The sequence below is a fragment of the Talpa europaea genome (assembly GCF_964194135.1).
Source record: "Talpa europaea genome assembly, chromosome: 1".
Lineage (NCBI taxonomy): Eukaryota > Metazoa > Chordata > Mammalia > Eulipotyphla > Talpidae > Talpa > Talpa europaea.
This window is the reverse complement of record NC_140073.1, coordinates 129,378,560-129,392,993: the sequence shown is the minus strand read 5'-3', so window position 1 is coordinate 129,392,993 and position 14,434 is coordinate 129,378,560. Positions and strand designations below refer to the sequence as shown.

Sequence of the window (14,434 nt, the reverse complement as noted above, 5' to 3'; positions counted from 1 at the left end):
ATTTTTAATTGATGATCATTTTTATCATGTAATTCCAAATTGTGATGCTTACTCTTTAATTTTTAGTGAACTAAAGATTCACTAATTTAAAAAACATGTGTTGAACTATGGAGTTGGGCAAGTGTTAATTTTCATAAATACCTACTTTTAAATTTACCAATATTTTCGCCACTTTTGAAGCTCGTTAAACCATTATAGAGAGTCTAGCCATGCTTTATGGCAACTCTTCCCAGAAAATCACTTCTGCTTGTTAGAAGTTTACCCAGGTTCATGTGTTTTGTTTTCCACTTGTTTGTACTCTTTTTCTTTCTTTCTTTTTTCTTTTTTAAAGATTTATTTATTTATGCATACAAGAGCTGGGGCACAGGCCAAAGTTGCAGGGGGTGAGATAATTCACCAGAGACAGAGCAGGGAACAGAACAGGCAGCTTGACCGAAGTACACTGCTGAAGGGAGCAGTGGGCAAGACAGGAGAGGTCTACTGCGCCATGTGGGTTGCTCCCTGGCTGGCTGGGGATTGAACTCATGCTGCAGAGGCTGTGGATTGCTTTATAGTGCGGTGCTCAACCCCATGCGCCACCAGGAAGGCCCTGTACTCTTATTCTAAGATTATATCATAGGTATGCGTGCTAGCTTTTAGAGCCAGACCATCTTAACAGGGCCACACAGTTAGAGGATCAATATTTTGCCTTTTTTTTTTTTTTTAAACAACAAGAAATACCATCTAAAAAATTCTTAGATAAAGGTGCCCTTTAGGGACAAGTATATCAGAGAAGTTGATCATTTAATTTCACAGTCTTAAAATTTCTGAAAATAAATATAAAATGTTTTTCTCAAAATATTTTTAAGCTTATAGTGATGAAACTGATGATTGTGCATTCTCTGGAATGCATTCTCTCCTTTTGTTGGTTAAACATTGAAAAGGAGAAGTTATTAAAGCCTTTTAAAACATTTTATGATTAACTAATTATTCAAAATTCTTTACAGCTACTTCTCTATGTGAGAGAATCCCTAGTACAGTAAGCTTTCATTGTGAGAATAAAATTAGAGGAACACATATTAGAACAAATGTAACTTGATTAAGCTTTAGTTGGAGTCAGGATTCTACACACTGACTACCTTGTGTGGGTGCAGGGAGATTATTTTCCAGACCCATCAACACTTTATTATTGGTTTAAAACAAATTGAAAATGAAATTTCAGATTTCACATTAAACCTCCAGAGTCTCATCTCATAATCCTTCAGTTGGCCACTTTTTCTTGATGTATTTATTAATAGCAAAATGACAATGTAAGGATGATAATAAAAAAAATGGCAATATCAGGATAAGAATAATTCATTGAACTCTCATGTGTCAGATATGAGCATTTTGCACTTTTCAGTCCCCCCCATTTTGTGTTGTTACCTCACTTTACAGATGAGAAAACGGAGGTGTGTGTAAATGGGTTGGGTAACATTTAAGCTTATGTTATTGAATGGTAGCAAACAAAACACTTTCTGTAGTGCCTGGCACATAAAAAGAACCCCATAAATTATACTTTATTATTACATTGCTATAAAAAGAAAATAGCGTGCACCAGGGAAGTCAAAGCGAATGGCAGAAGTCACTGAGGGCTCTTAGGAATCACTGCCTTCTTGGAAACTCAGGACATTCTCCAGTTTCAAGACACCACTGAGAATGCTCACATGCTCTCCAGAATGCATACCCTGTCCTTCTTCAAAGTTTCATTTGGCTGCATTGGTGGGGTGGGGTGGGGGGGAGGGAAATGATTCAGTCCATTTGCAGAGGCAAAATTGTGAAGTGAAGACAACTTTTGGTTTGGAATTCTAGGGTGATTGGGAACAGAAAGAAAAAAAAAAATCATGTTTAGACCAAACTAGCTGACCTTGCTCATAAGCCAAATAATCAAGGCAGAGTGTTCCCCACAGTTCTGCTGCAGGGGATTTTCAAAGGCTGCCTACTCCCCTCTCATTCCATGCCAGTCCACATGCTCTGGAAGTCTTTTGGATCATGTGGATTCAAATGTTTTAGGGTTATCTTAGCCCCCAAGAAGTACAGACACCTTCTATATTGTCCTTCACTTGTCTCTGAAGCTGATGGGAAATCATTCAATTAAAACGAGCTCGGCAGAATACATAAAACCACAATATGAGTTTAAGAAAATGAAAAAGGCACATCAAAGGCATTCTGAAGCCTAGTTTTATGAAATGAAATTTTGTTTCATTTCCACTGATTTCCTAGGTGAAATTAGGTGACTGTCTGGGTAGCATAATGATGATAATGATGGGAAACCATACATACTCAAATGACAGACGTAAAGCTTTAATAAAGAATGAGAGAGACTCAGGGGAGTGCATTAAATTGAGTAATAATTTATTATTTAGAGACCTCTACCCATTTACTCACTTTCTTTTTTTCCTGGAAGTACTGGCTCTTCTTCCAAGGGTGCCATTTTTAGAAAGAAAAAAATATGTGTGTTTTGCATGCTTGCTTTACAGCGAGGTGATCATTTATAGTTTGGTGTCTACCTGTGAACTCTCTAGGATACTGTGAGGGAAAGAACAGGGTTGACAGGACTCTGCATGTCCTATAGGAATGCACTGCAATTATTTCCAATCACAATTAACCTGATTAGAATAATGGACAGGAAGTGTCCCTCTGTAGCTAATGCAGTTTGGCATCAGCTGACTGAAATCCTTTGATAATTTCTGCACAGATGGCTGGGCTGAATGCAGCACTTTTTAAATTATTATTTTCATGGTCTCTTGGTAGGCCAAAACCTCGACACCGACAACAGACCTCCCCATTAAGGTGGACGGCGCCAACGTCAACATCACAGCTGCCATTTATGACGAGATCCAACAGGAGATGAAAAGGGCCAAGGTGTCTCAAGCCCTGTTTGCCAAAGTGGCTGCAAATAAAAGTCAGGTGAGTGGTTTTTAAAAGAGCAAAAGCGAGGGCTGGAAGTAGACCATTCTCCTCCTCCCACCAATAAAAATACATCTGTTCCTACAATAATAATAACAATAATAATCCCTAGGGAACCTGTCATGTTCTGCCTTTTGCACTGTGATTTGCTTTTATTCCCATTGGAGTTCAAAATAGAGACTAAGTCAAAACCCAGATTTTTTTCTGTCAGTGAAATTTTTCAAAAAGAATCAGCCTTGAATGATTTCTCTCCCAATTCTGAATAAACACTACTGTATATACTTCCCCTTCCCCCCTTTTGGGGGGAAGGTGTTTGGTATTTGAGCAAAACTTGGTGTGTATAAAACAGCATCTTCCTGAGATCAAGTTTTAGCCTGGGCTCATCACCTCTCTTATTCCCACCAGGGGAATGGCTGACTTTGTTATAATAACCACTTTTCCCCAGCCCCAGAGACACCTTGCTATGTCAGGTGTTTCTTTTATGTATAGAATACAGTTGTTTTTCCAGGAGAAAACACACATGGGGGAGTCCAGAGTGAGTGCTAAAATCTTTAACAGAAAAACATAGGAGCTTACCCAGTACAATTTTTCAGAGTGCTGGGATTGTGGGGAATGGAATGCTCCAGGGAAAAGGGCAGACAGATGCTTAGGTTTTTTATTTCTGCAAAGCAGCAACAGTTGATGGGCTCTACTATCTGTTTCAATTTGCTTAAAGGGACAACTACCACCCTATGCTAGAAGGGTTAGTAGAGGGGCATACTTATTTATCCTGAAGATGAAAAATCACCCAATGCTGGATGGAAGAAACAAAAGTTAGTTGAAGCTTCATTTTGAGAGTTCTTTGATTCTCAGCTTGATTTCCTCTGTGGCCTTGCATGACAAATGTTTTCATCCCTACATATGTAAATGGTAAAATGGTCCATCATCTCCCTAACAGATCTTCTGTTGTATGCTGCAAAGAAAGGAAGTTACTAAATATGATATTTCTAGTATGCAAGAAGGTTTTCAATGCAAATCACATTAAAAAAATGATAGTTAAATGCTATATTTTGATTAACTGTATGTATGGTTTTTGGGATTAGCCTTTTTTACCTGTAGTTTTGCAGTAACTGAACTTAACTTATTTTTCAGATATCCTTAAAGGGAAAGGACTAGAAAATCAAGGAATTTTGAAGAAAATTGTTTTCCTTTTCTATTTCAGCATGCTAGCATTTCCAGATTATTCTTATTCTCTCATCAGTGATATCATTGAAATATAATTTGCTAAGATATGATGTCTAATCATAGAATGAAATACATGAAAAGAAAATACCATAGAGCCTTCTTAAACTGTTAAATGCATAAAATCCCATGTACCACATGGCAAAATATAATGAGAGTTGGAGCTGTTAAACGAATAAAGCTGTTAAATGCATAATGCCACTTGGCAAAACTACTGTGCATTTAATGGTTTTCCACTGTGTAATAAAGGACATATGTGGTAAATGTGCAGTGAGTATAAAAGCTACACAATTGATTTTGCAAACCTGCCCCTTAGTTGTGACTTGACGTAAATATCAAGGTTTCACTCTGTCCTCCTTTCATAAGCATCTTTCAAGAAAAACTTAACACTACAGTTGGAGGACTTAATCAAAATGCCTGTAACCATCCCAGTGACTTGTCACTATGGCTTTTGGAACTAGTGATGCCTCCAACACCCCAAATAATTCAGGTGGCTGATTGAAAACTGTTTGCCAATTGGGACAAGTTTAGCTCTCCACATTTGCCCCCTGAAGAAATCATTAGCCCTGATTTTATAGAATCAGGATGAAAACTTAGTTCTGGGAATTAATATGCTAAAGGGTGTGAGGTTGGTCGTGGGGAGAAGATGCCTTAGAGTTTTCCATTCATTCTTTGGGACAATGCCCTCATTCTCATTTATAAATAGGGCACATATTATAAATAACTCACTAGATCTACAAACCAGGTGTTAAGTTTTTTAAAAATGATACTGCCAAACAAACTTAACTTTTAGTTTCAAAGGTGATTTAAGATACTCATTTTATAACAACCAGCATTCATTTATTAACAAAGCATAATAACTGAAATCAATTGTGTGATTTGGTGCCATGCATATATGTTTGGTGCATATTCATAAGGTGAGGTAGGTGACTAACAGTGGGCCTATTCCCAAGGTATTTCAGTTCTTCAAGCTACAATGGGAAGTGGCTACACCCACATCATTGGATTCTGAGAACTGAAAGCAACAGTTTTCTCTTCTGTTGCTTTCCTTTCCCACCTTCTATTATGTTTCTTTGTGGGGGGATCTGAAATTCTTGAAGTGACTGAGGATGTAGAAAAGTAGCAAGGACTGTCCATTCTCTTAGAAGTGAAATTAGGAGAAACTTTAATTAGGAACTTGTGGAACTGGAATAGACCTGAAGCTATGAAGTTCATTTAAATATGCTTAGAGACCCCTCCCCCTTCTATTTACAAATTGTTTTAAAATAGAAAGGAATCATTCATTAAACCTCATTTACGGGCCTCCCTGGTGGTGCAGCAGTTGAGCGCTGGGTTGCGAAGCTGCTGGAGACCTCTGCAGCGCCGGTTCGATCCCCGGCTGCTCCCCGGCCACCTGAGGAGGGTCCCACATGGCGCGCAGACCTCTCCTGCCACCCGCTGCTCCCCTCAGCAGTGTACTTCAGTCCTTCTGCCTGCTCTGCTCCCTTCTCTGGCTCTGGTGAATTCTCTCACCCTCCCGCGCTTCTGGCTGTACCCAGTGCATGTGTAAACAAACAAACAAACAAACAAATAAATAAAAAACATGCCTCTATATATATATATATTAAAAAAAAAACCTCATTTACTCTTTTCTGTGAATTGCTATCATCAGTTATTAAAGTAATATCTACTAACACTGTCTGATAGAAAAGTAGGAAAAAGGGAGGAAATTTTAGAGAGATTAAGGTGGTTCTTGAGGGCTGTAAGTGTTTAGGGAACTGGCACAATGAAAGGAAGGATCCAGAAAAAGAATTATAAGGGTGATAAGCTTTGCAGTTTTGCCTGTGGCCCTGTGGATGAAATTTATTACTGGAAAGTGTGTGGCTTTCCTTCATGAGTAGGATACATCAGGATATTTGTACGATCATAAACCACCTCTAGCACCAGGTCAGCTCCAGCTCTTGTCATGGCCTGGCCAGGCCATCATCCAGTTCCAGTAGTATCTGTAGTATGACCCTTTCCTCTTTCTTCATGGGAAAGCAGTCAAAGAAGGAAAAGCAGAAGAAAAAAATAAGAAAGGTATGCTTTTGCTCACTTCTTTTTTCCTTTCATAAATGATCAATTTGTTGTGTGGGGAAGGGGTGTATATCCCGAGGATTCATTTCCTTTTATTTCTGCAGAATATTCAGAATGTTGGACTTCATGGGCTAGGATCACTGTGGTCAGTGATGGTTCCCTGGGAAATAGAGTGAGGGTCCTTTGTAGAGACTGAATGTGCAAGCATATAGGACATTTTCTGCATACCTTCGGGATGACTGTTACACATGAAAGGCCACTAGGGAATGAATGCCTCACCATGCAGTCTTGAATGGCCACAAGAATTCTGTCTTCCGATACTGGCTTAGAATTCCTCTGTTCCTCTTAATCAAATTCTGTAGGATTATTTTCCTTCTTCTTCAACAATAGCAGTTTATCACGTGTGATCTGGGAAATGAAAATCCGGAGGGAAAGAAGCACAGTAACCCCTGACTCTCTCACTGCAGGCCTTCAGCACTGGCCATGTGCTCTGTGACAGCATCTTCAACCACATTTCTTTCCTTGGCATCAATTGCTCCTTTCCCCAGATACTAATTCAGTTTCTGTTAGATCAGCTCATAGAATGCCTAGAATGATTTGAGGTTGGTTTTCTTCTGAAAGGAAAGTTGAACCTTTATTATTTTTATACCCAAAGAGTCAACTCTATCTATGTAACTATCTTTTCCTTGTAGATTTGTGTGAAAATAGAGTAGCCAGATGAATGGGAAGAGGCTTATTTGAATCTTTGTTCTCAGTTCCCCCATTAGAAAAAGCAAAAACAACACACAACTGAACTAAAGCTTCAGAAGTGCACTGGTTTTCCTTTTCACTTCGGTGGGAGGGGAGTTGGGGAATCTTGCCTGCCTTGTTAGGTAGAGAGAGACTGAGACACTGCAGAAAATAGAAATAGACAACTTGGTTGTAAATCTCAGATCATGATAGTGAAGGGAACAACCTTAGAAACTGCTGGGATAAAAGATGAGGAGTGATATGGAAGTACAGAGGCCTCCAAGGGTGTCTAAAGAGATGACATTGGCAGATGTCCTCATCTCTACTAAGATTTAAAGACCTCTGCCAAACCTGGATTTCGCTGCCTGCCATCAGAGCCTTTCCCAGACCATACACTACAGGTAATACCACAGGGATCAGGGGTGGAAGAGGGAGGCACCATGGTTATTGCACTGTAGATGGAGGACATAAGTTCTGGCTCTAGTACACAATAATTTTCCTTGTAGAAACTGTTTTCCATGATGACTTTCAGTATTTTCTGTACTTCGTGTACATGAGTATTAAGTAGATTTTGTGCATTGACCTTTATTCCTTATCACTATGTTTCTACCAAACAAAAATACATTCCATATTCTCACCTACTGATTTAACAATTATAGTCTTAAATATAAGGCCCTTTTGCTTAAATTGTAGAGTACAAGCTCAGATTTTATGGACATTCTTCATCATAAAATCCCTCCTTTTAGATGGTCTAATTTGCTTAATTTGTTAAATGATTTAAAATATACAGGTTTCCATGGCAGTTCCTTTTAAAATAAAGTAAAAAAGGAAGACAGACAATTTTACATAAAGAAAAATAATATTATTGGATATGTTTCCTTTTATTGCTCTTTCCTGTGGAGTTTATCCTATTCAGTATGTGCTAACATTTTCTTCATTCAGTCATGGGTTACTGCATCAAGTTTTGCCTTTGAGTTTCTTTAAAAATATCCCTTGAACAAGAATTTAAAGAATGTAAAGAATTTCTTATAAAAAAAAACATTTTATGATGATTTCAATTGTAACATCCTCATTTTGGAAAATACAGAAAGTGAAGAAAAGTATAAAGGTGAAAACATAAATGACCCATAATTACACTAGTCAGAGAGCTTACTATTAATATTTTAGAGTCTTTCCTTCTAATATGTGTGTGTATATGGGTGTGCACATGCATTTTTTAATGTGCTTTACGTCTTTATGCATATGTGCTTTTATATCCTAATTTAGGTCATTCTGTACAACACATAATTATAAGACAAGTTGAAACTATATTTCCTTTTTTAAGACCAAATTTTCATGTAGAAGAGTAAATTTGTGAAGCATAAAACATTATTTTTAGTCTCATTATTTTTTTAACCTTTAGAAAATATTGTACCAGTATCGAAGTATGTCACTTTGCACAAAAAGGTGGTCTGACATTTATCTGATATCAGTAAGTTCCCTTTATGGGGATGGCTTCACTGAGGACAACATAGCTTAGGATATTGGATGTAGCAGTTTAGCTACTCCCATCTCTGTGTGTGTCAAGAGTGAAAGTAAGACTGGTGGTCTCAGTCTCACTCTGAATGAATCTGCTCTTTCCTCCTGTATTCAGCATGGAAGGCAGCCTGGAAGTCATGGAACCTTGCCTGCGTAACTGCCCCTTCTGACTGGGCAGGTTTTGGAGGCGGGGTGGGGGGGGGAGGCACAATAATTTTGACAGCCTCTCAAAGAACAGTTTATACTCTTATCAACTCAGGCAGCATGTATGCTACCATTTTGGGGCTGTCTGCCAAATTCAAGTGAAAAAATTAATATATTTACACTACAATTACCATTTGAAAAAAGTTCTTATGCCAAGTAGTGAAGAAATTAGATTTCTCTGCATTGCCAAATGTCAAACTATATGGGCAGTCAACTCCATGATGCTGAGGTATCTATGTGAGTCCTTCATTTTCTTTCTTTATTTTTCAACTTAACCTCAAAGAAATAGATTCTATTAGCAGCAGAAATTCCTTTGAGTTCAGTTTTTATTATCAACCTCATGGGGAGGAATTGGTTCTTTTAACCATCCCCATAATTAGGTTGAGGTTTAATTCCCTAAAACTATACTTGATGGCAGCCGCTAACTAGCTATATCAATGAAGTTACTCTCAGAGTCAATAGTAGTTTTTAAAATGTCAGATGCCTTTACCTATAGCTAAAGTTTATGTACCAGTTTAAACATAATATCTATTGTAGAAACCCTTGCATTATATTATTTTGCCTGTTCATGACATGACACCTTTAGAAACTTGAATGTGACTTCAAATCCTGCTCTCTGAACTCTGCCAGCCCTCTTGTGAAGAGGGTAAAACCATGCTTTTTATATTTGGCAAATGGTGCCTATTAATGGTTCCTGCCACGTAGCTATCGAGATGCTTTAATCATTTTCCTTCATATGGCCAAGACCATGGTAAATTGGGTCCTACAAAATTTTAAAAAGGCCCACATTTTCAGATCCATTCTCCTTAAATTTTACATACTTCTTGCTTGCTTTTCTATACTGTTCTCAGTTCAGGATCTTTCAAAAAAATCTTATTCCTGGTTTTCTGCTGTGTCTTCTGACCACCCCCGCAACCTCCCTCCCCACACAAATACTTTCTACTTTCTTTTCAATTGAGGTAATATTACTGTATACCCCCATCAGGTATTACCACCAAGTGCACCTGTCACCAGCTCACCCAAATTCTACCGCCATAGATCATTTCTTTTCTTTCCCTCTCCCCTCCCCCACCCTGGTGTTTCAGTTCTGTAGTCAGCTATCGAAGGTTAGTTTTTCAGCTTGTCTTTATCTGACTATTAATTTAATTATATTATAGTCCACATATTAATGGCACCATTTGGCATTTATCTTTTTCTGTCTGACTTATTTCACTTAGTGTTATCCCTTCAAGCTCCATCCATGTTGCCACAAATGGCATGAGTTTATCTTTTTTGATCACTAAATAGTATTCCATTATGTATATATTTCACATCTTCTTGATCCACTCATCTGTTTGGGGGTACTTAAGTTGTTTTCATAATTTAACTGTAGTAAATGCCACTGAAATAAGCAAGGGAGTGCAAATTTCCTTTGAAATTAGTGTTTTTGAATTTTTTGGGTAGATGCCTAGGAGTGGAATTACTGGGTTGAATGGCAGATCCATTTTTAATGTTTTAAAATTCCTCCATACTGCTTTCCATAAGGGCTGCATTCCCACCAGCATGCCCTTAAAAATTCTTGATGCAGTTTGCACTATGTATAGTAATATGTCATAGGTATATTGGAATTCAGACCTCAATTAGGGACTGGAAATATTTTTGGTATCTTTCTAGTATTTAAGTGGAAAAGTACAAGATTCCAGAGGCAGTCTTTTATTGACCAATAAATATGGCTCTTTTAGATGCATCTTATTATGTATATATGTGTATACATATTTTAATAGTTATACCAAAACTCCATACTATTATATAACCATGTATATCCCACATATGTGGGATTAAGAAAGCATGAGATTTTATGAAATCCCCTCTTGGCTTGAGCTCTCAATAACAGAGGTTAAGAAGTTGTTCTGAAATAAAATTTTCATTACTTTCAATTACAGATTCAATCTTTACAAACACATCCATAGAAATGTGAGAGCCGTGCCCAGAGACAACTGAAAATTGGCCCCCATGAAAATACAGTTTAGAACTTATGTACAGTTTTGAAAAATAAAAAGGGAGCAGATCATTTCTACTTACAACATTCAAGATATAAAATAATTAACCTTGAACTGTAACCGAACACTGAGCACAAATATTTTCTTCAGGTTTAGATGACCTCCTCGTCAGGAATTCATTGAAGCCCTTGACAAGTCCCCCTTGCAGTTAGCCTTTTATCTATTTCAGTTTTCTTGATTAGGTTATCTTGAATCATTAGGGGGTTTATTTATTTTAATAGACACTTATTGGATTCATGAAAAGAGAATTCGGTGACTAAGAAACAAGAGCTGAATATTATCTGGCTCATTTCACACTTCAGAAGAATCTCAACCAGCTGAAGAGAAATCCTTTCACAGTTACAAAAGTTTGTTTGGGGACTTTATGTGCTTCCATTTAGAAAGCGAACTGTCTGTGGTTAATAATATGAATTTTCTTTTGAGACACTCAGAAAACATTTCCTTTCGGTTACATATGCTGACATTTTCTGTATTGAAGATGTGGGTGAGTAAATGGCCTTTTACATTTCTCTTGCAAAAGCCTTGAGTCATTCTTCTGAAGAACTGTTCATTTGTCAACTTATTCATTCATTGGAGTTCCTAGAGGGGCCAGGGGGTGGGGGCGTCTTACTATTTGTACATTGATTCCATTCATCAACTCTGTGTTTGACACATCTGGGGGGGGGGGGCATAAAGACCCTGACTTCAAGGTGTGCACACCTTCCTTAACAGCAACGGCATTTATTTTTTTTTCTCGTTGAAGATCAGAGCAGACTGTGAACTATGTTTGTTGTTGAGCAAGTTGTGGTTTGTATTTGTTCTGAAATATTGTAAAAACTAGGAAATTTGTCATCACCATAGAACCTAGCTTATTTTAAAAGGAAAAATAAGCAATGGAACTAGGAGAAGTTGTAGTCCTTACCAGTGTCCCGGGTTAGGAAAATAAGTAACTTAGTTCACAGAGATGTTTCAGTACCACGGACAGGAACCCCATTTTTTACATCTGCTTCCCTTCCCCCATCATTAAACTTAAGGTTTGGAGCTAGGAACCAAGCCCATGTCTGATGGGCTCCAAACACAAACCCTGGGCTCTGTTACTGTTTTGTGAAAGACATCATGGTCATTTGAAATTTCTTAGCCTGTGGTATGTAGTTTGGAGAATATGTCACTTGGTATTATCTCTTAGAAAATTTTAAACCCTTAACATTTTTAAAAAGTGAGATGGACATTGTCATTCCTCATTCATTTGCAACTCAAGAGAGCTTTAAAAATCTTATGTAGACCACACACACAAATAGTTAAAATGATGGGAACAGATTTTTTTAATTGTTCGTATATATATATATATATATATATATATTTGGTGCTTATGATATATATCATTGTTTTTTAAAGAAAGAAAACTCCTATAGGATGAAGATTATAAAGTATTTATGAAGTATGTACTTTGATCACTACCAGGTCATTGTGGGTTTTAATTAGTACCAAGCAACAACATTTTACTCTGGGGGAAAAGATATCTAAGCTAGGATAAATGGTGTTTTTTGACTTTATTATAGTCTTTTCCCCAGTAATTTCTGTAAGGAAGAAAGGAAAGAAAGAGGAAGAGGGAGGGAGTAAGGGAAGGAAAAAAATCACTCCGGTGGGCCATAGAATTAAGATGAAATTTCATTGCGTAGTGTTCTTATAATATGACTTTTAACTCTATTTCTAAATAGAGACCACTGTCATTGTTTGGATTTATGTAATGGGGTAAATTGGATCACCCCCCCCCTTTTTTTTTTAATCATATTCATACATTAGAGATGTCAAAATAAACCTCAGAACATTGACATATGTGCCTCTAAGAATTAGTATTCCTCTTTGGCCATAACTAAAATTGAGGCAGAAAAACATCCTCTAGGCTGATTTCTACACACTCTAATCACTTCAGTTCAATATAATGAGCATTTATTGTACATCTACTATGCAACAGGAACTTCTTTGTCCTATAAATGCTAAAATGAATAAGAAAACAATCCTTTGTTTTAAAGATTTATTTATTTATGCATACAAGAGCTGGGGTACAGGCCAGAGATGTGGGGGGTGAGAGGATTCACCAGAGACAGAGTGGGGAACAGAACAGGCAGATTGACCAAAGTACACTGCCAAGGGGAGCAGCGGGCGAGTCAGTAGAGGTCTGCTGCGCCATGTGGGTTGCTCCCTGACTGGCCGGGAATTGAACTTGTGCTGCAGAGGCTGTGGATTGCTTCATAGGTTGTGTCTTAACCCTTGCACCACCAGGGAGCCCCAAGAAACCAATCCTTTACCTTCACCTCCATTAAGTAACTGACTGTCGTGATAGAGATACAGTTATACCAACTGATAATGATGATGATGATGATAACAATAAATTTGCGAAAGAATATTAGCAAAATACTTTTGGGGTCATGCAGGAGTGAGCAGCCAACTTGTACAGAAGATCTGGTAAGAGTATGTCAACTGAGCCTTGAAATACAGTTTTTCATGGGAAATGGTGGAGAATGAGACATTCCAACCAAGGCATTAATGTAAGCAAAAGTCTGTTACTGGGAATATACTGAGCATATCCAGGACTCTGAGAAACTAACAGTGGCTAGAGTACTAGGTCAGTAGAGGAGTTAGTGGAAGTTGAGACCATGAAGACATCATCAGTAAATTGTATTTTTTATTGTTGCCTCTTTTAATAGTCATAAATTTTGAATTATAAATGTCTCATTTAAGTAAATCATCAATAAAACCATTGGTTTGCTAAAAGATAAACTATGGGGTTATTATTCATCTTCCAAAAAGAAATAATGGCACATTTCTTCACATTTAAAGATTGCCAATACATTTACAACATCATTTGCTTTTTAAATTTAGAGTGACATCCAGCTTTTCTGGAACACATACACTGTAAACAACCTATATCTTGACTGGTATGAGTTTCACCTCACCTGTGTAGCTGGAAAGGATGGTCAGAGTTGTTTTTCTGCTGAGGGAAATATATTTGCTTAAGAGGCTGATGAGATGGCTAAAATGAGATATTAATAGATATTATTTGCTTATGCATTGAAAGCTTGGGAACACAACGACTCATTGCAAGGATAAAGTCTTTGAACTTATAGTCCATCTCTGGCATCATATTTTGAAGCTAAAACTGTTCTAATTATAAATTCCTTGGCATTGTTATACTTAGACTGGTGCATTTTTCTATATGTACGTTCCAGCATTTTCTATGTATTTTTTTAACTTTTATTTGGTACAAATTTTAGACTCACAGAAATGTTGCATAATAGTGCAGTTTCCTGTCATCTCTCACCTACCTTTCCTTAATATTAACACCTTGTATACCCACAGTGCAATAATTAAAACCAGGAAATTACCAGTGTTTTAATACTATTAATGAAACCAGAAACTTTATTCTAATTTCATTAACTTTTTATTGCTTTTGTGTAGGATGCCATTCAAGAGAATCCCATTTGATTTAGTTATTATTTCCTAGTTTTCTGCATCTATGAATGTTCCTTAGACTCTTTTTTATGATCTTGCAACTTTTGAAGCGTTATTGGCATGATTGATTATATTGTTGAATATGTCTCAATTTGGGTTTGTCATGATTCAACTGAGGTTATGCATTTTTGACAAATCAACTTTTCAAGACCATGTATACAGTGCATTCTATCACAAGGTTTGTGGTATCCAGATGTCATCACTGGTGATGTTGACCTTTATCATTTGGTCAAGGTGGTATCTTCCTT

At 37.3% G+C, this 14,434-nt stretch overlaps 1 protein-coding gene across 2 annotated transcripts in view; it reads left to right on the top strand.

The window, feature by feature from the left end:
* Positions 1-14,434, top strand: part of SATB2 (SATB homeobox 2) — a gene marked incomplete at its 5' end in the record, with an annotated part of 173,457 nt that overhangs the window by 122,192 nt on the left and 36,831 nt on the right. For both annotated transcript variants that reach the window (XM_084252893.1, XM_084252892.1), the window contains one exon: positions 2,773-2,928. In XM_084252893.1, coding sequence (XP_084109019.1) covers positions 2,773-2,928 — 156 coding nt within the window. The remainder of the gene's footprint in view (positions 1-2,772; positions 2,929-14,434) is intronic.